This window comes from Melanotaenia boesemani, chromosome 14 (genome assembly GCF_017639745.1).
Source record: "Melanotaenia boesemani isolate fMelBoe1 chromosome 14, fMelBoe1.pri, whole genome shotgun sequence".
NCBI lineage: Eukaryota > Metazoa > Chordata > Actinopteri > Atheriniformes > Melanotaeniidae > Melanotaenia > Melanotaenia boesemani.
Window position 1 is genome coordinate 16,111,346 of NC_055695.1, and position 27,069 is coordinate 16,138,414.

General features: G+C 38.1%; 1 protein-coding gene across 1 annotated transcript in view; it reads right to left on the reverse strand.

Moving 5' to 3' along the window:
* Positions 1-15,051: 15,051 nt before the first annotated feature.
* The window catches only part of xxylt1 (xyloside xylosyltransferase 1), a 29,719-nt gene continuing 17,701 nt past the window's right edge, over positions 15,052-27,069 (reverse strand). The window contains exons 4-5 of the mRNA XM_042006779.1: positions 25,194-25,326; positions 15,052-16,573 (exon numbers count right to left, since the gene is read on the reverse strand). Coding sequence (XP_041862713.1) covers positions 16,180-16,573; positions 25,194-25,326 — 527 coding nt within the window. The 3' untranslated portion in view covers positions 15,052-16,179. The remainder of the gene's footprint in view (positions 16,574-25,193; positions 25,327-27,069) is intronic.

Consider the following 27,069-nt stretch of genomic DNA (forward strand, 5'->3'; position numbering starts at 1 on the left):
GGATAAATAAAGCGCTATGTAATGATTACTGAGTGAACTATTTTGTTACTCAGAGCCTGACATTTACCAGGCAATCACATTAAGTGCTCTTTAGAGAGACAAACGGTGTCATCTTGCAAAGATGATTGTAATTATGACTAAATGTCTTTTGGGTGGAGTTGGAAAGAAGCAACTAAACTGTAACTCCTTTACTCAGCAAGTGATCAAATGCAGTTTTCTTGAGGTACCGTTTCTCATGAGTAAGATACTGAGTAATCATGATACACACATTAATTGGTTGTAAATGTTAAATTTGTCAGGTAGAGTAACAGCTGCTGATGGATGGACAGCTGGAACGTGACTGAGGTTATATAGCATGTCTGTGTTGTATAATTGTACAAAAACATGAGTAGCCACATGTGTCAGCTAACATTCATATTACACACACACACACACACACACACACACACACACACACACACACACACACACACACACACACACACACACACACACACACACACACATATCAACACAGCAATAATAACATATGGCAGCTTTACCACACAAGCACAGAGTCACAAGGACAGACCTGTTTCCTTAAAAGGCAACCCAAGATATGTGCTTAATTCCTCGTAGGGAACAAGGTCGCTTGTGTTGAAGTTACAACAAAGCCCTTTGGTTCAGATTCAGACAGGTAGCATCGTCAACGTTGAGATTTTCTATTAACTTTTCACATAGTGAGTTACACATAATTTAGTGACTCATTGCTTCTGTGCTGCTGCTTCTAATTTGATCTGAGCCTTCGCTCCAAAGTGGAACAAATGGTACAGAATAGAGTGCACTATTGATGAAATAGCTGCACATTTAAAGCAATAACAATGCTTTGTTTGGCACCTTGCTGCTTTCTAAAGTGTCATCTGAGGAAGAGTAGTAATTGTCATTAGTCCTTCGTCTTCTTCACTCAGCAGGCTCATCTGCTGGAGGAGAAATGAAAACAAATAAAAGGGAAAAATGTAGGACTGGAGCAGTAGAAGCACCTGCATGTTGTTTGGATGCCGTATGTGGGTCAAGCTGGTTGAAGCTGATGCTTTTAACCAGCAGTGTCAACTGAACGCCCATCTGCCTGCCAGGAAAAATTAAATTACTCTGCAGCTATTACAACTCCCCATGTGTGCTTGCATGCAGGCATTCCTGACACTGACATTTCTTTTTTGCATCCACAGCTCAACTTCAGCCTGACCATGAGAGATTTTATCAGTCAGCTGTTCACCTACACGCAAGCCCCCGCCTCATGTTTTCCACCTCTATGTTCTTCTGCGTCATTCACAGCTTCCACTCCCCCCCTCCTGGTGTTTCTCTTTCATCCCTGATACCCATCTTAATATTTTTTTTACCTTAGTTACTTTTCTTTAACACAATCACGTACTACATTATGTTTTATTGCATATGCACACAAACAATCAAGATTCTATTCTATTATATTCTATTTTTTGTTCTATTTTCTATGTATTTTATCTAAAAATACTCTCAAGAAAACAACAGAGGATCTTAAGTGAACAGCATGACCTACATTGTTGTGTAACCCCAGCCTGTTAGCAGAAAAATAAAGAACAAGGCTGAGCACTCACCTAAAGATAGTGATTAAATTTTAGGCAAATATTGGTCCGAAAAACAGAAGAAGAGGCAAAAATATCATCAAGGCCGAGCAGGATGATCCAGGACAAGCAGACAAAAAGAGTACAATTTTTTTCAGTGTAGACCAAAACTAGAGAAAGTACCAAGATTCAAGATTTATGTGTGTATTTGTTAAACATGGTATACAAATGCAACAGAGAGGAAAGCTGCTGCCTCTTCGTAGCATATCTCTGAAGTCAGGGAATCATCAGTATATATATGAAGAGCCAGTCACATAACCAAGGCATGTGACTGGAAAAGAAATCGAGAGAAAGAAATAGAGAAAAACAGACAATATGAAAGAATAAAGTTAAAGTGGCAGATCAACAGAAAAACTGTTTTATTCCAGCGTGTTTAAGTTGATTGTTTTGGTTTTCGAGCATGCAGACTACACATGCATCTGCCATTTCTAGCCATGGCAGGGCCAGCTGTTGCTGGAAATTTCAGAAATGCTCAGTATACAGTTTTGTCTCTGCTCATTGTTGGATAACAGCATAACCCGGTTGATAAAATTCCATTTTTGTTATTTGTAATCAAAGCTTGTTCCACGGTAACCAGCAGAAGAGGCCACAATGATACCTTCTTTGTAATTTGAACTTTTTTCTGTGTTGGAAATATCTGAATCTGAGTACTTTGAAACAAATTTATTGCTACATAAGTAATAAAGGGCTTGTTAGAGGACAACCCAGCCAGCCACTGAAATGCATACCACATTTCTGTCAGGTCATATGTCTGCAGACCAATTATACAAAGATGTAAACAAAATGTTCTGTCCTTGCAAGATTACTGTTGTGTCAAGAAATACTGATTAACTTGTTCTGTCTCCTTTCTGATTATTACTTTGTGTGTGAAAATAACCAGGCTGTCTGATAATAAAACAAGCAGCCATCTATTTCTAAAAGGTGTGCTATAAAGCTGACCCTTCGTCACTGCTGTAATAAAATGAAAATTGATTAGCAAATGTTAAATGAATCTAAATTCTAGCCAAAGCAGTTTAAAAAAAGTGTCAACAACTGACAAAAAAAGTTGTCTAATCCTTCTCCCCCCTGCATTTGTGTAGGACCTTGAATATTTTCTGTTTTAAATCAGCCATTATTTCTGTGCATCGTTGAGTTACTGAGAAATTCCACACTCTGATGAAACTGACTGTGGCTGTTCCCTTTGCAGGAGTGAAACGGAGCATGAATGTGTTTCTAAAGTAACCATGTCTACGACCTGAAACATACTGTCATGGTTCAGCTGAGACACGTATTTGCCATTTCCTTTATGTTACTGATGCAGCATTATGTTTTAGATGTTGTACAAATCATTCAGTTCAATAAAATAATTCCTGGTATCAACATATATATATGATCAGTGCATTGTAGTAAAAGGTTTTTATGTGAAAAGTTATACTTGAACCTCCTATCAAAGCATGTTTGATATTTCAAGAAGTAAATAAAAGTTCAAAGTCTGTCAGGAACAACTTTCCTCTATCAGTTGTAACTCCATGCTGACATCCAGTATGTATGAGGTACTTGTGATTGAGATGCCAATGATGTCAGTCTGAGAACAGCATGTTCATCAGCTCAGGGGCCTTTGACTACTCCACCTCATAAACACTAAAGCGAGCCATCACCACCACTGCTTTGGCAGAGACAGGGTGTGGATGCTGGCCATCTGGGCCAAGGAATGAGGACAGAGCCCCGGACATGCCACCTGTCTGCGGGGCATATGGCCATTTGGTATTGGTTTCCCAGCAATGGCACTTATGGAGAAATTACAGAGTGGTTATTACCACGGCAACCCTGACCATTTACATATCTTTTTTTGCTTTTTTATCCAGGGGTACAGCTGTAGTGTTTTTGCTGTTTTGTTCTGGACAGAATATAACTTTCTAGTCATCAGCAGCCGAACTTATAGCGCTGTGTTGCCAGTTTCAGATATTTTGGTCTGACTTTCATCTCATCAATTGACAGACGTCTGCTTTTATATTAACACTTACTGGGAAGTTTTAGTGTATCAGATTGGTTTTAACAGGTTGTCATCAACCTCTTAAGGTGTGTTTTAAATAAATGAACAAAAGAAAAGGAAAAAGCATCACTATGCGGTATATTATCTTCATTTAACTTTCTCTACAGAACCCTTCTCCCTTTGCCTCACACACAGATGTGATGCAAATAAGAGGAAATAACTGCACAACTTTCAAAAAGCTGAATCCTTCCCACTTTAGTTTCCTATGAAAAGAAAATACAGATGATATGGAGACTGTAAAAAAGGCAAATTATGCATCATGTTGCTACTTGTTAAAACAGAAATCTACAAGAGAACCCAGAGGTCGACACAGAGAAGGAGGGCAGGTGAAGGAACTACCGACCCTTCAGAAAACTTGCATGCAGACCTGGGGTGTCATTCCTTTATGCTGTAAGTTGTCAAGATATTAATCCTGAGTAATTGATACAGAGCATTGCAAATTAAGGAGAACAAATGCACTGATTTATGACTCTTTTAGATGTAAACAAGGTCAAATATTGTGGTATTGGTGTGCAGAGGATGCCTGGTCATCCATCTTACAGTCACAGGGGTGACTAGATCGTTTGTGTGGGTGTGGGAGCCGGGGAGTGATGTGTGTGTGCGTGACTGCAACCCTACCCCTGACAAAAAAGGATAATTAGACACAAGGTGTGTGTGATAGCTGGTATATTAGGGCTCTACGCCCTGTGATATTATATAAAAAAAGATTCCTTTAATTAGTGCTTTTCACTAAATGTAACCAGTATTTTGTGTTATTTGCTTTCTGTTTTCTTTCATTGTAATGATATTTTAATTTTAATGTCATATTTATATTTTCATGTAAATGTTTCTGATTTATAGTCCAGTCTCATCTCAGTGAGCTTTTCTAGCTGATTGCAGGAACCTTATTTGCTGCAACTATGAGTTGGGTGTCCAGTTAAGTGTTGTTTGGTGTGAATAAAATGTTGCCACATGTGCTTGAAGACTACTTCAGTCCCATGCCTCTCAATCCAAAAGTAAAGGTACTATTGGGCAAACTGACATTGTGAAACACAAAAAACATAGAAGGTTGCTTTTAAAGCCCATGAATAACCCATAGCAAGGTCCACAGATAAAAAAACGAAAACAAAAATAAAACCAATCCAAACATACAGGTTAGAAGCAGAAATAACATATAAGAACATCAAGTTCTAAACTGAATTGAGTTCTGATAGTTGCTGTTTTTACTGAGTCATGTAGTCTAATTGTCTCCAGACACAGGAAAAAGGTTAAAAGTCAACTAAACAGTGATTTTCCTTGTACTGATAGGAGCTGAATGCCTTAAGCGGGGCAGCTGTACACTGTCCTCAAGCTTAAACTTAAAGTTTCTGACTCACAGTCTCCATCTGCTCATTATTCCAACATTCAGCTCATTGTGAATAATTTTTAAAAATGGATGAATTCAGCTCCTGAAATGATTAAATATGTAAATGATTAAATATGTAAATCATATTAACCCAGAAGGGCTGTAATGAATCTTGCTGCAGATGGTTTCTAAAGTATAAGGACCTTCGTCATGTCTGCCTGTCTCATAATGCTACCATGCCAAGGGCTGAGTGGCTGTTAAGCTCAGCTGGAGCCTTCACACTGCTGGCTTGCTGGGTGTACTGTAGCACACTGACCTACTTATGTGGCCTTCTGTTTGTGTCTTATATCTTTCCTGACACACAAGCATCAGAAAGGGCCACATTATCCAGACTTCCTTGTCATAACCTTTCTCTCTGGTTTTGCTCTTTTATTTTCTTTTTCTGCCAACAGCTTGTGTAAATGTGCTATGTGATGTATGTGTATTTCAGTGCATGCCTGTGTTGCACATATGTGACCTCAGTGTGTGAACGAAAATGTACTGGCTCAATAAAATATGTTCTTGGAGGGTTTGGGTAATGACAATATTATTAAATAAGCATAGGCACATAACGGTCATTTTGTTATCCTTGTTGTCCTTAAGTGTTATATGGAACTAACACACACCTGCAAGCCAGTTCCTTCCACGAACTCTCACAAATGCCCTTCTTATGATCTCGCCACAAGCTATCTGTGTGGCCTCAATAAGCAACAGACGTCATATTGCTAACAAATACCACAAAATGGGGTCAAGAATTTTTTTTTCTTATTTGTCTCTTCATATAACAACCCATACAGCACTGAACTCTGGGAGTTCTAAGTATTTATGTCATTTCACAGCACACTTGCTTTGGATAATTTAATATATAACAATAAAATTATCTAAGACTTGTCTCTTTCATCCAAAGAAAACTAGACACACAATTCAATATTAAGGTTATATCACCGTTCATCGAACTCCATTGGCCCCGTTAACCTGTTGTCTCTGGCATTTTTGTATGTGGGTCACTCACATTTTGATGATCTGCAGCAGTTACGCAGGTCATATTGGTTAAAACCAAGCACATGCACTTCACTTATATTTTAGCATGAAACAATGTCGTTGTATTGTCTCAATCACCTGACTATTTTGTTAATTGTTTTCTGCAGTAAATTTCCAATGAGCCCAATGAGAGAGTAATTTTATTCTCATAATTGCAGAATTGTCATTATTGATAAAATAAAACTGAGTTTAAATTATATGGAATTAATTACATCAAGTTAATTTGATCATGAATGTCAAGTCAAATATACCAAATATTAAAAAACATCATGTCAGCTGGAAGTCGGGTTGGTAAAGACATTTAAAGGAGTTTATTATCAGAGTTGCAGCTGGACAGAAGTGACTGGATGCAATCAGAAAAGGTTAAAGGTTAAATATTCAGGATTTTTAATTATTCTGAATATTTATATAAGAATATGGTGTATTGTTATACTAACCGGAGAATAAAGTTATGGCTATTTGTGTGTGTTACATTCCAAACTTCTCTGTTTGTGGTCACAAACAATAATCCCACAATTCCCTTTGAGTGAGGAAGCATTCAGTTACAGTGGGCAGAAAAAAACACCAGTTGAAAATCGGTGGTGGAGCTGTGTGTTGTTTATCTCTATAAGCCTTTGCAGCCTTTCAAGCTGGGACTGGTGCACCTTTGTTGCACACTGGCGCGAAAGTGCAGCTGTGGTGTAGGGGTCAGAGTTGATCCAGAGGTGATGCACCTCTGACCTAGCAAATGAGATAGTAACAGAGCAGAACTCAGCAAACCATTTAATGATTCTGTCATCACTCAGCTGATTCTGTGACACGGGCTTCATGTAAGTACACACATGGGAGGCTGTACCAGTTCTACCATTGATTTTACAGGATGTTAATGAGTTCAGGTTATTGTTAGAAAAATCTCTCTCCAAGTTAGTGTAAAATCTCACATTGCAGTACTTTGAATGAGCTTGAAGCTTTTTAGGAATTTATTTGTGATATTCTGAGTGTAAGAAATTTTAATAATTCAGTCTAAAAGTAAAAATTGCATGAAATAGTTGCAGTTAAATTGTTCTTAACTTTGACATTACGCAGCTGAAACAAGGTCATCATCTGGACTTAAAGGACTCATCCTGGTCAGAAATATAAGGCTCCTCCCAGAAATGTTGAAGCCCGGAAGGCTAACTACATACAGACGTGGACAAAAGTGTTGGTACCCTTCGGTTAATGAAAAAAAAAAAAACTCACAATGGTCACAAGAATGGCTGAGAGGAAAACATTGGACTATTCTAAAGTGGCCTTCTATGAGCCCTGACCTAAATCCTATTGAGCATCTTTGGGAGGAGCTGAAACGTGCTGTCTGGAAAAGGTACCTTTCAAACCTGAGACAACTGGAGCAGTTTGCTTATGAGGAGTGGGCCAAAAACCTGCTGAGAGGTGCAGAAGTCTCACTGACAGTTACAGGAATCGTTTGATTGCAGTGATTGCCTCAAAAAGTTGTGCAACAAAATATTAAGTTAGGGGTACCATTATTTTTGTCCAGGCCTGTTTCATGAGTTTATTTTTTTAAATAATTCTGTTGAAGCATGGCTGAAAAGCAATGTCTGACTTTCATTGGTTGAATTTCATAGAATTTTTATTTATTATTACTTTTGTCAGATTCAAGTTATTTCTGTGACCATTGTGAGTTTTACTTTCATTAACCGAAGGGTACCGACATTTTTGTCCACATGTGTAGTCCAGGGGTGCCCAGCTCTGGTCCTCAAGGCCCACAGTCCTGTAGGTTTTTGATGTGTCCCTGCTCCAAAACCACCTGACTCAAAGTGATGAGTCATTGTGCAAAACTTAATAGGCTGTTGGATCTATGTCATTTGAGTCAGGTGTGTTGAAGCAGGAAAAATTGGAAAATCTGCAGAACAGCGGCCCTCGAGGACCGACTTTGGGCACCCTGTCGTAGTTGGTATGTTTCTAGCTGCTTATGGTTGAAAACAGTAATTTCCAGATTTTTTTTTTTTGTATGTGTGTGTTTCTTTTCAGAATTTGGATTACTTTATTTCAAACAAATCAATTACAGAAAATATATATTATAAAAACAAGACAGGTCCATTAAATTACTGTCAAATAAACAACAATCTCAAGATGATTTAACTTCACATTTTATGCTCAAAAAGGGAAAAGAAAGAAATTATTGCAACCTACCCCCTTATACCATCATTGGAGTTACACACACACACACACACAAAAACATCAGTTACTTAAAGTGAGACATTTTGTGTCTTACCAAACTCACATTTTGATCTATGGCGCTCCAAGTGTCTGAAATCTACTTTTTCCTCTCATTGACCCCATTCCACACAAAGTTGGATTCTTAAAACTAAACACAATTCTCATGTGTCTTCAACCTGGCCAACGTTTAAATTCTGTTCCCATTACGGTAAAATAAATTACATTCATGCGTCCCTCCAACCCAGTGTTGAAGTATTTACTCTAAAAGAGAAATTAGTTACTAGTTACTCATTATTTTTTGTAAATTGTAATGAAATTACTCATTACTGCATTTAAAAAGTAATGTAAAGTATTACTTTACTTTACCATTTCTTAATTCACCGTGTAGACATAGACAAACATCATAGCCGAATTATCACTGCTCGTCTGCATAGTGTTTACTGTACATTGTAAACAAAATGACTTTAGATCCATTCATTAGACCCATAGTTGTTTTTTGCTGTTTTGAAATAGTTGTTATTACTTCGTACATGAAGTCAGGTGACTTTTTTTTTTATTTTTCTATTTCCTCATCTTTGACAACATATCTTTTTGGTGGCATCTTGTAAACAAACTCAAACTCACCAGTAGCAGGGAAGACGGGGTGGCTGAGGAGTGGATGTGGGACTAGCTGGGAAGCTAGTCAGGAAGTCTGATGGCAAGTCCTGGTGGCTGCTGGAGGATCCTGGGCTTTGTAGTAGCTGTCTGCTTCTCCTGCAGCTCAGGTTCTGCAGATTTATAATCAAAAAATTAAATAAAACCTTTGTGTCTTAAAGACAGACTTTCAGTCTAATGATTTGTTTTTCAGACTTTTTGAATAAATGAGCTCTCCAGACTCTTGTGCAGACAAGACCAGAGTCCACCTTCGTCTGGTTATCCCATACCCTTTCAGTTTTCATTGTTTGCTCTGGACTGAGATTCAGGTGCTCAAGTGCAAAACCCAATGTTGTTTCCCTTTTACTAATAGGACATTCAGCTCGGAGCCTTTCAATGTTTTAAGGTGTTTCTCCACATAGTTTTGTTTCATATTCATTTAGTCAAATTTAGATGAGGTGGAAAAAAATCAGTTTGTTTATAACCAACCTTTTTACCCTTAGAATCAGAGTCTGTTGCTGAACAGAAGATCAGACACTGACGCAGACATTTCTCCCTGTAGACTTTGAAGTAGGGCGACACAGAGACCTAATTTCTACAAGACAGGGCTATATATTATATGGGTCAGGCTCCCGGCCAGTGTTCACAGTTTGCATCTTCCGAGAAGGCATTGATTTCATGTTTTGTGAATAAATGGATGTAATACGTCTCGATGTAACTCTTCAGACAGTCTGATCAAATATATTCTTTCTGCTCATGTTGAGACAGTGTGTTTCCTATGGTTTGCAATGTGCCTTCCATTTTAATCTCCTGTTTCCAGGAGCTTGTTATATATATTTATATGTGTCAGTGAGGAAGAAAAGTCCATGACAGGCAGCAGATAGAAAAATGTGTTAAAAATACATCTAATGATTGTTTTTTTTCCAGTTGTTGTTAAGGATTGCTTATCAGATTTTCAGGTTGTTGCTGTCGACAAATTTCTGCTTAAATAAGAACTATTTTCTTTATCTAATGAGATGCAAAAATGATTTTGATGGTCAGTAACCCAATATTGAGCCCTGCCATTTGATGTTTCATCAGCTGATTCATGATCCTCTGCTGCTCTTGCTGAGAACGTAGCAGCTGTTCTGATACTCTAAGTAAGAAAACAAAGAAATCTCCTAAAGCCACACATGGCTGTGTGAGTGTTTGTCTCTTGCTTTGCATACGCAAAATCTTGGGTGTAAAGATAAAAGCACAACAAAAACTAGGAGAAAATAATGGATGGAAGAAGATCTGCATATTTACCAGCAGTGACATTTAAAAGCTTAGAACTAGCTTACTTTCTGTAAGCAGATGATGAATGGATTAACAAGTTCAAGAGTAGTCCCAAAAAAGCACTAAATCTTTGTTTTGTGTGATAAATTAAAAGACTCCACTTTCTTTGCTTTTTAAAGAAAGGGTTCTACAGGCATGTGAACGACTTTTTCTTTCTCTTTCTGTAATTTTTTTATATTGCTAATGTTCACCTTGACACTGGTCGTTCTTAAAAGTCAACTTATTGCAAGTAAACGATGAGAGTTCTGAAGCTTTTGTGGCAGTTTTCTGAATAAAACATTTTGATTATGCAGGTAGGTGAGAAAGAACCAAGGACCCAGACCACATATTAATATAACAAAAATAAAGGAATTACAATGACTGCATGCATTTAAAGAGACAGACTATTAATATGCAGATGACAACCAGTCATCAAAGGCCAGTATTTTTAGTTTAACATTTTCTTACCATTTGCAACACCAGAACACACAGACTCACAGTTTAGCAGTGCAGAGCAATGTAAGACTTAAAAGATTAGCAATTATCTACTTATTTATTTTGATAAATGTTCTACATTTTTTATGCTTTTGAAAGCAAAAATTCTGACAACCTAATGAATGACCTACATTTGTATTGTTGGGTTTTAATCATCAATGCCACTGACAAAGGCCGTGTGTGCTCTCAGCCATTTTTACTTGTGGAGAGGTTAAACTAAAAAACTATTGTGTAATAATGAAGTACTGATTAGAGCCAAAAAGGTGCAGTTATGCTTCACATTAACGTCTCTTCCCCTGTAAATTTCAGCCCTTAAACCCCAATCAACCCTTATAAAGGCTGAAAGAATCACAGACTAAAATCTAACTAAAAAAATAAATAATAAAACTGTTGCTTGTGAAGTTTTTCCTGTGTGGGTTTTGTGTCCTGCCTTCCTTCGGTGTGGTTTACAGTTGCGGATCTGATGGTTCATGCAGCTCACCTGAGACTACTGATTAAAGCCTCCATTAAAGTCTGGACCTGCTTTTCAGCTGGTGCCAGTTCATCTGCTTTCCAGTGGTATTGCATGGCCAGATCTGTTATGTTTCAACATCTGAAAGAAGGTTTTGTAGTTCATGTTCACCTTTGCCAGTTCCAGATCTTCAGCCAAGATTTAGTTTTTTGGATTTCTTGTACTTCTTCAAGCTGTTGAAACCACCTACCATCAGCCAGTCTTGTGGGTTCATCCATCTGCCTGGAAGGGTCAGGTTGTTTCCTGCACCTCAGAATTCCCAATACTTACCTGAGGATTCACCAGTTTTGTCTTCTCCAGCAGTCCCTAAGCCAAGCCAACTTTATTTATAAAAGCACTTTATGACAGCAACATAAAAAAACTAAAAACAATAAAACATTAAATAAAAAAGGTCTCTTACTGACTCCCCAACTTGAGATCCATCATAACAATAAATCTTTGAAAGTGCAATTTGACTTGTTTGTCTATTTGTGTCTTGGGTCTTGCCTCCTATACCAAACCCCAACAGAAACAGGACAGTGGTGTTTATTTTTATTTTATTACTGCTCATAGACCTGAGGCCACAGTGGTAACAAAACAAGGTCAAAATGAATGTTTAGAAATGATTTAGTTGAAGCTGATCAATGGCATCTGTGTGCATGAAAAAATTGTGAGCATGGTGTTATATCATGTCAAATAAAGTGGAAAGAGGCTTGGATAAAAATATTCCATTTTCTTCTTCCATTTTATTACAAGTCATTCTGTGAAAATGGAAGAACAAAAACTTATGAAGTATATGTGCTATGGTCTTTGCTGTGTACATGTCTACAGGATTATCATCGTGTGGTGTTTCCACTCACTTTATTGAGATTTACTAAGTCATCTTTGACTTTGCATTTATCCCAGCAATACATTCTGCAGATCCATTTCTCTCTTCACTTTAATCTGATGCAGCTATAGTGAAAAGCTCTCAACTGAGCTGTTTGAGACATTAATGCTGTATCTGTATCACATCTATTCCAGCCAGCCATGGACTTTTTTGCTGCTCACACTGAAGGTTAATGTGTTAGTCAATAACAGCAAACTGGGGTATTTTAGGAATCACAGTGCAAAAAAATGGTTATACAGCCTAGAGTTGTTACAGACAATCTGATTTAATTCAATAAGGCACTGTAGCACAAGGTCAGGTACTAAAAGTACACCAGAAAGTAAAAACTCACTTTGATGATGCTATAGTTTGCATTTTGCATTAAGGAAAGATCAGCAGTAAGTATTAAAATTTCCAAATAGAGCAAAAATAAAGTCTCAAACGGATAAAGCTGTTAATAAAAGGCAAGAAAGCTTACTGTACCAGCTGTCACCTCACCTCATTTTTCATATACAATGGGAACAAGTTTGTACCTTTTCCATATGAAATCGACATTCAAGAGACTGTATAACGTGCAAGAGCATGAACGAAGGAAAACATCTGTCAAAGAAGACAAAAATAATTTTTCAAGCACCTTTTTAAAAGCTGCCTTTAATTTCAGATCTACACTGGGTTATTTCATTGTCAGGATCAAAGCTGCATGATATTTTTCTAGAATTTTGCTGGTAAAAATGACAGAAAGACATCAATGTATAGCTCGCAGCAAAGATGTGCATGGGTTTATACTTGTCAATTGCATATGAATATGAGGATGGTGCACTTATGTGGTGTTTCCCACCTCATCATCAGTGTTTAGTGGCTGAAAGCATTGTTTCTGTGATTACTGCTAGCACCATGTTGTGTACAGTCACAAAAACAAAATGGTTGTGCAGTTTCCAAAGAAAATATTCAAATAAAAAGGAATTATATAGACTTTTTGATTATTTTTCCTGCTTTAATAATACTATTTGGATGTGAATTATTGATTGCTGGAAAGCCTGATTAGTGAGTTACTCCAATCAGGTATAGCTTGAAAGGATCATGTCTGCAGAATGAGCAACAGTTAAACATGTGGTACCCACATATTTTAGCAGTGGTGTTTATGCCACAGATACACAGTCTTTACAAGCTATACTGTACTTCATTGTTAAAGGGGAGAAATAACTGACCACAAACAGATTTCAATACTTTTGTTTTTTGTTTTGTTCTTTATTTAGAAAAAAAAAGAAAAAAAGAAAGCATAAAGGTATCGCATTTTTTTCTTGAACTTCATCATTCAGTACATTTGCAGGATGTCAGGAGAGAAAAACTAAAACATAATAACTGCATAAATATGACTAAAACCAGGCTTTTAACATTTTAAAATACTTGTAAACATGTTAGTCTGACTGAAATCATACTAGTTAGAATAACACACCCTGATAATACTGTTCAAATTACTCCAGCTTGTAGAAGTACAATGACATTCAAAACAATAGAGATGCATTGTGCATACTCAAAGCTTTTCCATCTTAGACTTTGAGCAAAAGGTTACAAAAGACACGATATCAAAAAGATGGGGATGACAACAGAGAAGAACTAGAAGAGGTAACATGCATTACATCTGTCATATTTTTTTTAAATGTATGACATTTATGTTCTATATGACACAAATTTGCTGCTAGCTAAATTGTTTGTCAGAGGTTTTTGTTCATGACATAATGAGCAAACAGGAAAAGCCCATAACTAACAAGCGGAAAGGGGACATATCATCACCTACAACAGCAGTCAGATATACTTTGGTCAGGAAAGTAATTCCCCTCCTGGCCTTATGTACCAGGCCAAGAACTCAAGTCCAATTAAATGGCTGATAAATAAGCACAGCTCCACCTATAGGTGCATGTAAACATTCTGTTTATTAAAGTTGCTCTCAAAATGTAAAGACTCATTATATTCTTTCTGCCAGATTCATATTAATATTATTTTACAAAAACACCAACAACAGTAAAGTTTTATATCCGCCATCCATCATGTGGGAAAAATTACAGCAAATGTTGTTTTGCTATTATTTGTTGTCATTGTTAGTCAGGGCCAGTCCGCTCTTCTTTTGTGTACGCGTGTGCTAAAATGTTCATCACCAGACAATTTCCTGAATGATGAATCTTGAGCACTGACATGTTTTTGAATCTGAACGTCACCTCTGTCAGCACAGTAAGAAGCTAAAAGTGGATCAATATCTGCAGTCACGCTCCTGGCGTCATTAAACGTGTGTGCCGGCTGATGTGGCTTTATTTGGCCTCAGCTGAAGTGCGAATGCAGGACATTTACAATGGCCAACAATGCAATCATTATTAACAGTTATCTTTATAACCTCCTTGATCGTGGTTTGAACGTGCCCCCTCCACCCACACATCCTGCCTACAAGGTCCATCTGAAAGAAGCTGTGACAGCGAAGTGCTCTGCTTCCACATGGCTCGGAGAAAAACTAGGTCTGCTTGTAAACAAACCCCTCCAATCTTTCCACAAAGCACTCAGGTGACAAGTAAATGACATTAGATTAACCCTCACCTGGTGCGGTGTTACTGTGAGATAAAGTGATGCTGGGTAAACTCGGTGCTTTTAAAGGTTTGTTGTGATGGAGAATGAAGTGAGCTGAGAGAATAAAGGTAAAACATCTACAAATCTTTAAGATGTCAGTTGATGTCCAATTTCAGCAGTTATAAATCCTCTATAAGCTTATCTGTGTACCCCCAAGGTGAACATTTGTGCATTTTCTGGAGAAGGTGGGAACTTGTCATGCATGTTAAATTGCTTGGGATATGACTCCTTTTCTTCCTCATTTACTGAATGGGGATCTATGATTGTGATAATATGACACTGACTACATATCCAATTGGCAGCAGATGAAATTAACCTTCCCTGTCTCTAATATTTTAAAATCAATACACGTTTTAACCAAAACCACAGCCATTCTCAACAAAGTTGAAGAAATGACAATTTAATGCCTGTATTCACTTTATATGCTTTCAACAATTCAGGTCGGGTTAGCTTCAAAATACGGCCTAACTTAGAACTCCTAGCTAGCACATCTCATAGGCTGTCCAGTTCCTGAAATTAACAGCTCAAAAGCACAACCCATGGCTGGGGTAATGCTGGGCTTCAAAGATCCAAGAACCAGCCCAGTTTCTGGAGCTAGTGGTTTCCACTTGCACCACTCCCAGAGCGCAAAGTTTTCTTACTCCTCACTCTCTGATTTGTGCCAAGTGTTCACTCTGCTAGCTCCAGTGGTTGGCCGTTACAAAGCCTCTTAAGCTTGGTGCTCTTGGAGCTAGCGTGACAGTTAGCTCCTGTTTGGTCAGAAGCAAGTGAGAAAGCTTGTGTCTGCCTCCCATGGGTTGTTGAACGCTACTATTCCTTGCTGCATGGTCTGCTCTCCACCTATTCTTTACTAACTTTTCCTCATAGTTTGTTAGCTTTTAAGTTTCAACATCATATGCAAACTTACTGTAGAGCGCCACACTAGACGATTCGCTGCACATTTAAAGCAAAAATGTTCAGCTATAGTCCTAAAGGCTCGTTTTGTCCTCATGCTTTTTAAACCATAAAAACATCTTATAGACTAGATTTTAAAGACATTTGCTGACTTTAATATTTCAACATCTCCTTGTTACTGAACTTTGTTAATTACAGTTCTGGAAACTGAATTTAAATTACTTCTTATAATTGATACATCTCTCAGCACAACATTAACAGCAACATTTTGAACAGAGAGATTTGTATCATCATCCAACATGGTACTGCACTGACTGATCATATCAATATATGCACATGTTCCAATAAGATTACTTTTATCTATGGCATGATCTTCCCACATCCACTATCAAGTAATCTCTGGTACCTGACATGCATTCAAATTGCTGGATCTACTATTATTACTGATCATTTAAACAATTACTCTTTTGCATGAAGAACTGAGTTACCCCTTGGCCAGCAGGGGGAGGATCTGTAACTGGTATGATGAAAGTAAACAAAAATAAAAATCCAGTTCTGCCACCCAGTAAGCAGGAATCATAATTCCTTTTTATTGCCAGTATCAGACCAGTCCAAAGCTCAGTCTGGTATAGGAGAATTACAGTTTCCATGGTAGATATAAACAGGTCCGTCACAACGATAATACAGCTGAAACACATCTCCATATCCGTGGTCCCTCCACCAGGTGCACAACTGTCGGTTCCAGCCGCATGCCAGGGAATAAAACAGTTCAGGATGCTCCATTCCAATCATTGTAAAGAAGTCCTGGTCACCCAAGTGACCCCTGAAGCGATACTGGTCTGCTAGTTTGGCAACATTGCTGGGCTCCAGGAGCTGGTTGTAGAGAGTCGAGGCCCTCATTGCACTAAGGTCCAATAGCATCACACCACTGTTGAAGCCTGGGAGGCCGTCAGGAGGAGGCTCTCCAACTCTGGTCTGAGGGTTCTCTTTACGATACTGCCAGAAAGTGTGTCTGAGGGAAGAAGAGGGGTTAGATGTAGGTTATTCGGTACAAGTTCGCTAGCATGCGACACAGGAACAGCTGATCGCTTTATTAGTGAGGAGGGCTGCCAGGCTGCAGAAGCACCATCATGGGAATTAAATGAAAGTCCAAATGTAGATGTAAATAGTGCATGCATGCAATTTTTGTTTATCACCCCTAATTATCCAGCATTAGCCTACTATTGGACCTAGCAGCATAACATCATAGCTGCCTTTGTGGTAAATACCTGCCACAAGTGACAAATGGTGTTTGCAGACTATCTCACCACACTGTGTGTGCTGGTGAGATGGATGAAGCTGAAGAGTCTTGCAGTGATTCACCCTGACCTTGATTTAACCACTTAGTTTAGCAAACAGAAGCTTGCCTACTAACCCTACAAGTTGTAACTGTGTTATCAAGTCTGTAGCAAAACTCTTTCTTAAGGATACAAATAAATGACAATGCGGTGTAAAGAAGTAATTTTAAACATGATTTTACCCAACTAAGAGACTAAAGCTAAAATCAGCAACAAAGAAACAGATGCTGTACAAATAGTTCAGCAGTCAACATGTTTGTTTTTTTTTTACTTTCTATGTTAAAGAAAAAGAAATTCCCCAGAATGTAATGTATGTTTGAGCTGTTGTATATTCAGAAAAGTGAAGAGTATCTGTGTTTTAGTCCATATTTGCTGAACAAACAGCCCTGTGGCCAAACACAGGAAGAGAGTCGGTCCAGGCGTGTCAGAGCAAGCTTGTGCCAACTCAGCACTTGCTTCTGCCAACATACCAACCCTGAAGTAGCTACTGTATCAAAACATATTTTTCTGGCTTGAATTTGAAAGTTTGACTCGGCTGAGATCTCTGGCTGCACATTATTTGTGATACTACGGGCACTGTAAGCTGCAGGGTCAGGTACAGAAAGCAAAACGTTCTAACTATAATGTTACCATTTGCAAATCTGATGAGCACCAACAACAACTTTGTAACAGAGCTTTATTCTGACCTTAAAGGATAAATAAGGCAGACAAACAGTTCTTTAACTATGATAAACAGCAGGGCTACAGTCCTATGCTGACACCACTCAACAGAAATCCCAATAAAGCAGAGCCTCTACTAAAAGCTGGAAACTGCATGTCAATACATACAGTACCTATATATTCAAGGTGCTGCTGGACTCACAATTTTTCTCAGAGAAAGGGGAACTCACAGAAGTTGCTCATCCCTAAGCAAGTTGTAGTTTTGGCTAAAATGACCAAAGTATAGCATTTTATTCTGAAAGCAATATTAACTATTCATCCCACAGTTATCCTAAAATATGTGACTGCTGAGGGATGGTATAATGGCATAACGGGAATATATCAAAGGTCTATGTCAAACAGAGGCCAGATGTTCAGAATACACTGAGTTATTTGTGTCATCTCCCAGAAAGAACAGCTGTGACTAAATAAGATGCTTGGGAAGCAAGCAACATAACACAAGGTCATGTTTACATCTGTCTTTCTCTTAGTCTTTATATAGATTCACTAACTATAAGTATTCACAACATGAACACTGTCATTTTCATGGAGTGGTTCAGTTTAAGAGAGTACAACATTTTCTTATGGACTTACTGACTCACAGCTGTTTTAGAGATGTTCCATTATTAGAGAACAAGAGGACGAATGGGAATGTACTCCTGCGTGTTGCCTGTGAACACATGTACATACACCAAAGAACTGAGACAATTCTTAGTCCTAGCCAGGCTGGATGAAACCTGCTGTAGAATATTCATGGACAAACATTTAACTGTTGAAATTTCACTAAGCAGATCAAACTTGTGGGGAAATTATTTTGAAAAGAAATGTTTTATACTGCACAGCATGTCCCCTCTTTCAGTGCATGATTCTCTGAGTCACGCTTCGATATTATTACTGACCTATATTCAGCAGCTGTAGTTTGTCCCCTGTGGCTTTATACAGTCTGTTCACTTGGCAGCTGGGGACTTGTGGCCCTGGTGGAGCATTTATCATTTTAAAGACGCTGAGTCTACGTGCCCTGAGACACATGCTGGGTGAGTGGGGTCTGTGAGGGAACATTTGCAATGACTTTTCCATAATGTTGTTTTTGACATAATATATGACTAACACCATCTAGGTTATTACATGTCACTGATAAGAAGGGGAAGGGTTAACAGTAGCTTTGTGCCAAGAGTAAGCTCTTTTTAAAACAACTCATTTATTACCTTTCTGCCTCAATTGTGTCATGGCTTAAGAAGCAACATATGATAAATTTGGCAGAAAAACAACAAAAAAAAAAAGAGGAAAAAATTATTCTGTCTTCACCTCCACTTGCTCCTGTTTCTTTTGGCCTACATAGATCATTTAAGTGGGAATCATCAAAAATCTCTGATGCAGGGACAAAACTATTAGACTGATGCGTCTTTGCTACTATTATTGTTGCATTTAACCTTTGGGGCCATAAAATAATAATACTAACATTCATTTTTACTTAATTCAATTAATTGGGAAATTAGGGTCTGCATTTTAGCCATCTCTAGTAGATGCTAGAGAGCAGTGGGTTGCCATATGTTGGCACTTGAGTAGCAGTTGAGGGGGTTAAGGGGCTTGCTCAAACACGCCTAATTCAAATTAAATGGATCCAACTGCTTATGAAGTTGTGCTCAGTGACTCATTCATTTAAATCAGGTGTGTTGAAAAAGGTAAACGTGTGAAACTTGAAGGACTGTGGTTCTTGTGGATCAGAGTTGCCTACCCCTGATCTGGATGATCTGTTCTCACAAATGGACCTTTTCCGTGCTCTGATTTTTTCTGTCTGATATGTCACAAAGAGTGGTCAAGCAACCTTAACAAGGTACTTCTAGAAAACCTCAAGCTATACTTCAAGTGAGATACTGCTGGAGTTTGGGAGTGTGAGGTAAGATAGTGTATGACATGGAAGTAAAGGTACTAGTGGAGTTCGGCATTACTTCTTACAGTGCTAGAAAAAAAAAAGTGCACCAAATTCACCACAGATTTCTCCCTCATCTGAGAACAAAAAAACTAAAAACATTACACATCAACATATAACTTGGTAAATGCATATCACACATGACTGCGATCCCTTACATTCTCATCTATATATCAGAATGACTTCATTCTCAACAGACAAGACAAAGGAAAACTGCAGGAAGAAACACGCTCCTCTGCAACTTCTTAAAATAAGAAAAGGGGCCGAGGTGAAGAGAGTTGACAGCCAGAGGGTCCTGGGATTTTCAGTGACAGCAAATCAGAGCTAGAATTTCCTAACAGAGAGCGTTCTCACTACAGACTGTCTGCTTCAGTAACATCACTCAGGCAAAAAGGAGAGCCCTCCAAAGAATTATAGTGCAGTTTATTAGGACTGCACTTCTTTCTGTGACACTTGATATACACAGCTGCAGGAAGAGAGCAGTGGACATAATCAGAGACACACTCCATCCAGCACATTCTCCTCTCAGATACACTCAACACACAACCTGAAACATAGTAAAGCTGACAGCATAATCACACCACAGCACACTTCCACAATACCTTTTTTTTCTTTGCCACAGTGAGACTGTTGGCAAATCAAACAAACAAAAAACTTATTAAAAATGTATTACTTCACCAGGTGGTAGGATACTCTTCTACTGCCTCAGTCCTATATGTGAATGGAAAACCTCCACTTGTAAATTAAATCTATCTTGAATAATCACAGCTTATGTTTGTTTTTTTTTGTTTTTTTGGGGGGTATATTATAGTATTTAAATATGTGCTTTTTCCTACAAATTTTTTTCCATTTACCTGCCTATTTGTCAACACAAAAAATCCTATGTGCCAGCTGGTCTGTGTAGAATTGACAGATAAACTTTGTGGATTTCAAATGAAAAGCATTAACAAGTGACAAGGACATCCTGTGCTGCCATCTCCTCCTAATGTGTCCTTCACTTTGTTCAGAACAAGAACCAGTCGGCTCTCTGATGTGTGAAACACTCTCACTGTCAGAGAGGAGTCTGCTCGTGGGGAACACAGATGAAATGTCTGGTCCTTTTCATCACAGAGTGGTCTGACTCTATAAGCAAAAAAAAGAAATAATTCATTCAAAGAAAATTCCATAACTCGTGGGAAAGAGAAGCCTGTAACAAGAAAGCAAGATGTGCAGCTGCAGAACTCCGTTAATTTTCTGCATATATGATAAAATGGGATTATGTTTTCAAAAGTAAAAAGTGTTATACAACCTGTATTATCATTATGATTATTTCTAATGTAACACAAAACGGTTCACTTTCGTTACATAAAAAAGAAACTATCTTAAAATCTTTCAATAATATAGAAATAAAAAGAAGTGCATATGTATTTACAGAGGCTGCTGTGTTTGTCCACAGGACCACTATAAACCACTATAAACCATAAACATCACAGAGCTGGGCTTCATAGAAGAGCGGCCAGGAAAAATCTGCTTACTGAAAAGTTCACCAAAAGGTACGTGGAACTCTCCCTAAATGTATGGAAGAAGGTTCTTAAAAAATAATATGCCACAACCCAACACCCAACACTCCTCTGAGAACCTCATCTTATTGGCAGGGACTGGGAAACCTGTCTGAATTGAGGGAATGATGGATGTTGCTAAATAAAGAGAAAATCTTAAGGAAAACTTGTTGCTTTTGTCCAATTCACAATAAATAAACCCCTTCAAAAATCCACTTTAATTTCAGGATTTTAAGAAAAAAGAAAGAAAAGTAAAAAATGCCAAGGGAGGCGAATCCATTTGCAAACCTCTGTTCATGCTTAACAAATGACAAAGAATTATGAAAGTCAATATCAGTCAACAATGACATGTCTGCCAGACTAAAACAAAACAGGGCAACATCTGGGAGAGCATGTGACATAGCACACAAAAGAAAATATTTAATATATTTATCATATGATACCATTTTATAGCATGTAATGGAAATATGAGGACAGTACCACACAATGAATAGAGTGATTTCCTTCTGACTTATTGTATGATAAAAGCTCCCAATAGAAAAGACACCTTCTCTCAATGAGATTTTCCTGGCTAAATAAAAAGGCAAAACAAAACATGTTTGTGGCTTTGTGGCAGTGACATTCATGTAAATGGGTCTCTTCTCCTGGGTTTTTAGAAAATAACTAACACAGCTGCAGGGAAAAGATGAGGGGTATTTTTTTCCCATTATGAACTTTTCAGTGGCAGGATGTGCTGTGAATGTGGCTGGTGGGAGGATGCTTTCTCTTGCACAATGTCCTGTCTATTAGCACAAAAACACAGAGTGGGAGCTGAAAGCCCCCTCTGCTTAACACAGGAAAACACTCCAGTATGAAGGGTACACACAGAAACAAGTTTTAAAAAATGACCACATTACAGTCTGCTGACTAATGGGCAACAAGGCATGTTGCAGGGATTACAAGCTGCTGGCAGATTTTTCTCAATGTTCCCGTTGTTTGGTTTGCATACAGAACGAAATGTCATTTTGCTATCTTTTGGGGACAAAATCAATGCGACATATATTGTGAATGAAATTATTTGATCTTTAAATGTGACAACCATTTGAACAAAAGAACACTCTTTGTGGATATATTTGATATTCATATCGCTGGAATCCAAGCCAAGCTGCAGCTGCTGGGGGTGCACATCAATATCGTTCAGAGCCTCAGTGACGTAAGCCCCCAGCTGCCATTCAGACGTTTAATTTCCTTTCAGAAAGGCAGACATGAAAACAAAATCAATTGTTGATATTGGGAATGTGCTTTAAAACTGAGTGAATCGTCTGCCAAACGACTCCAAACCACTGGCACAAAAATGTCCTACATGCACATCTCTGTTGATCTAAAAAGACAGACACCCAGTTCGTCAACAAGCAGGCTCTGCAAGCCAAGTGGCGTGATCTCCTGTGAAACTGGTGTCTGCTTTAAATTAAGCGTGTCTGGGGCTGCAGGAACAACATTCGCAGGGGGGGTTTCCCATGGCTGGTAAACCACAGATCCCACACAGTGGCAGCACAGAGATAGAGATCTGTTTGGAGATGCTGGAGCCAAATGGAGTCTGACAAGAAAACTGCAACAACATTCAGACACTAAAAATGTTCTTTAATTACATACAGAGAACAGAGGATTAATCGTGTAAAAAAAAATGTTTTTTGGATGAGAAATGCAGTATATAAGTCAGAAGGTGTGAAAGACTGATAAATGTCAATGGCCATATTTAATAGTTGCAGAATTGTGCAATAAGAATAAAATATAAAAAGTCCTAATTATTCCTTTAATTTTATAGATACAAGGAACAAAATACAATAATGCATTAATTCCTCTGTATTTATTAGCTAAACTGAACAACTGACTGGACTGAGCACTGTGAGCGACAACCATAACAGTAGGTGTGTTTCCATTACCACAAGAATTGCACAAAACCTAAATATCACAGATAAAAAACTGGTAATGGAAACACTTACATTTCAGAAAACCACTCAAATATCGCCAAAAGGTTTGTGTGCTCTCATGAGGTGGTTTTTCAGACGTGTCGATATAAAAGCATATTGCAAAAGTGTAAAGGAAACATTTTTTTTTTCGCATTTAAACGTAAGGGGTCATTAAATTAAAGAAAAAAATATAACTGCCATCCTTGATAGCAGAAAAACTATGAAAATGCAGAGTTTTAGAAAGAATTAGAAATCTCCCTCCTCCTCAAAGTGGAGTCTCACGAAACGAGATTTTACGAGAATAACGGCTAATGTGCTAAACACTGTTCAATGGAAATACCTGCAAATCGCAACTGCACCTTATTATCAGTTTTTTTAAATATCTATTATTTAGCGAAAAACTGTAATGGAAACGCAGATAGTGATTTTACATATTGAGTGGGCAAAGACGTTTACAGAGTCTGAGAATGGTGAAGAAGTGCATCCAAAAATACAAAGAGGGACATGTCCTACGAGGCTCCAGATGTGCCTGACGGCAGACTGCTTGATGTGTGAGCAGCCCAAAATTAACATGTAATGATTCACTGTTTCATTAACCCACAGTACTAAAGAGCCCAGAGGGACCACCTGCTTGTGTTTATACCAGTGAGCAGCTGTTGCATGAAATATCCCACCTGACCTTGACTCACGTAACCACTCACGCACACACAAACATGCACACAGTGACGTCCTGTTTTGATGCCGTGCCTGGGTGGAAAACAGTGAAGTAGTCTAAACGGACCAGGCATGTTTGTTTAACTATCTTGGAGAGGGACGGAAAATCAGCTGAAGAACAAAGAGCTCGAAAGTCGGTGCCCCCTGTTTATGCGAGTCTGAAAAACACGTGCACACAAACGCACATGGTCATGTTTCCAATAGATTCAAAAGAGATTACATTTGATTTGTATACATGTACTGGAAACTTATTCTCTGGATAACTCCAACCTCTAAATGGTTAATCATAAAACATTAAAAAGATCGTAGACTGTAATTCATGATCTTAATCTGCCCAAGAGTCTGTGTAGGAAGGAACTGGCTAACAGCAGAGTTGAAAAGAACAATCGATATGAAACGCTGATGTGTGCCCACTTCCAGAAGGTCCGACTCAACAACCTTCCAGACAGAAAAAAAAAAAAAAAAAAAGAGAGAGAGAAAACCTGCACTGTGCCAACAGAAGCTAAAATTTATCTTATCTGAACAAAACTCTTTTCTGGTTCAACCAAATGTAATGGGCATCTTCTGCTGGTGATCAAAAACATCTTTGTATGTTGCATCCACCCCCAAACACTAGATTTTTCATTAAATATATGTTTAGGTTTTTCATGAAATTCATGTTTTATGCCTTAGAAAACAAAATTAACACAAAAAAAGAAAAAAAAAATCAAATTTAACTCCTTTGTCTTTTTTATTAAAACAGAAATAAAAACCGTTTTCATTTAAGCAGTCCATGCGTACCTCAATCCTTGTCCAACTTGAGTGATAGATGGTGTACATTACAGATAGTAAGTCACTTTTGTCATTTGTGGTGGGGGTTTGAATAACCCAGGGCTGCCGTTTGTCAGCGATTTTGTCCGAGACTGAATCTTTAGATATAGCCAAGGGGTGGAGGGTTTTCAGCTCAACTGGCTTTGGATTACATCTTTGTTTTTTTGCAAATTATGTGAACGTGAGGCCAAGTCACACAGACCATAAACCGAACATTACACAGGTGCCCATGTGCACTATTTTAGGAATGTAACCCTGTTTTGGTGCATGTTGGCTTTTGTGTGCAGAAACACATTAAGTATGGATTCTATACATCTATGTTTTATAACAACGCACCAAAATTTAGCTGGTTGTTTATGGGATTAATTACAGTTACAATAAAAAAAATGCTGTTCATGCAGCGTATGTCCTCAAAATGTCAGCAAGCCTCGCATATCACATCAAAATCTTTTATCCTTCATCTCTTTATCCAGTCTAGGCCAGAAAACATAAACACACATAGTGGACACTTAAAAGCAAATACACCAAAGTGATGGAAGAAAGCTTTTCAAGGGCATGTCAATATGTCATGATGAAGCACAACACTGGCTCCATATCAGCTGACACTCAAAGACTGCTCCTTCAAAGGTATATCAGGTTGTGATGCCGTGTTTACCTGTAGACTGGCTGCATCTCTCTTGTGATGCCTATTACTGCTCCTGGAGAAAACTGATCAAATTCTTGAAAAAGGTTTCTGATGTTGGTTTTGTACTTTAGGTCCAGGTCAAGCTGCACTATCCGTGTCAGACCTAAAAGAGAAGCACAAGATGTTGATGATGAAAATGAGGACAAAGACACCTAAAAGTAAGTAAATAAAAGAATAAACAAACAGCTTCAACAAAGTCTTCTAAGCACAAGGAAGCTTAAAGAATGATGCTGGAAAAGAACAAATGGTCCCCATTGTTCAACCCATGTGAATGAATGGTGAGCAGTGTTTTCTTATAACAAGGTCAGACAAAAATGCTTTAACTGAGTTCTTTTTGGGGGAGAAAAAGGAGCTCTGTTAAAAGTCTTTCAATGAAATTAACTTCTGAGTAGACTTCATTTAGGATAAAATTTTGTGACCACTAGCACACCATCAAACCACCATAGTCATTTCTAAGAGTCCTCCCAGGACACCAGAGTTAAAGTGATAAGAACAGACTACCAAACGCCTAAAAAGCAAAGTTCAGATAATTGCTCTGTAGTGGTGTACTTGACCTTTTCTTTCTTTCAATAAGATTTTATTGACTTTCACCAGCGACTGCATGAAAGTCAATAAAATCTGGAGAAAAACGCACAAAACTTTTTCATACAAGAAGAAAAATACTCAAACAGGACTTGTCAGTGCACATATAGTAAAGTACGGAAGATGGAAAACCTGTTAGCAGAGAAAAATCACAAGAATCATAACCAGGATATTCAGACCCTCATCTGTTCATTGTTCAGCTTCCTATATTTTGCTGGTAGCTATGGTGATAAAAAAAATATGGGAAACAGGACTGGTGCTTTACTGGCACAACAAAGCTGAAACAGAAGATAAACCGTCAGAGATGATGGCCTGCAGTTTGCTGACAGAAGACTGTAGATCAGCTGATGCTGATAGACTAAAAGTGAGCTTCATTTTTTGGCCAGTTGCCACATAATGAGCAAAATCACGATGCTTATCAATCCTAAATATAATACTTCAAATCAGGGTTATTTATTATCCAGGTCAATATCCAATATAAACTGCACCCCTACAGAATTAGTAGTTACAAGACGACCACTAACAAATCCCAAGCTTAACTCAGTGCATTATAGAAGTTTGTATGTTTTTAGCTCAAGTCTCATGGCATCATCTTTTCTCTCTCTTTCAAACAGAATACAGGATAACTAATATTCTTGAACTTACTTTGAATTTTCTGCAATCAATACAGGAAAAAATTGTACAAAAAATATATAATTAAAAACACTTGGATTACTAATTAACTTCCAAGTCCCAACGAGGTTTTAACTTTCCAAAGCCAACTTCATATTAAAAGAAAAAGGTTTGTTTGACAGCACTAACTGGACAGACCAACACACACACTGGTGAAGTTTAAAGAATGAGAATAACTGAATTAGACAAGAAATGTGTCTCTGAGCCATTTCTAAACAATTCAAACAACTGTAAAAGTTACTGAAGGTGTTGGCATTTTGTTGGAAGTCTGGAAGATCATCCAAATTATCACCATCAGCTAAGAGGAAATTAGTTCACATGGTCAGGAGCGACCCCTGAAGAATTAGGCACAGGTTTGCCATAATTTGGAAGCTACTGGAACAGATATGTTGTTTTCTGGAGTCAAGCAAGTTTTTTTTCCACCACAGACTGAGACCAGGTCTGGACTGGCCCACGGAAGAAGCCTGGACCCAAAAGTGGCCTGACTGGCCTGTTTGTGAAATAAATAAATAAAAAAATCACAGGGAATTACATCAGTGTGGTCGACTGGTCTGCCTGGCACTGAAACCTGTGCACAGACAAAATCGTTTGT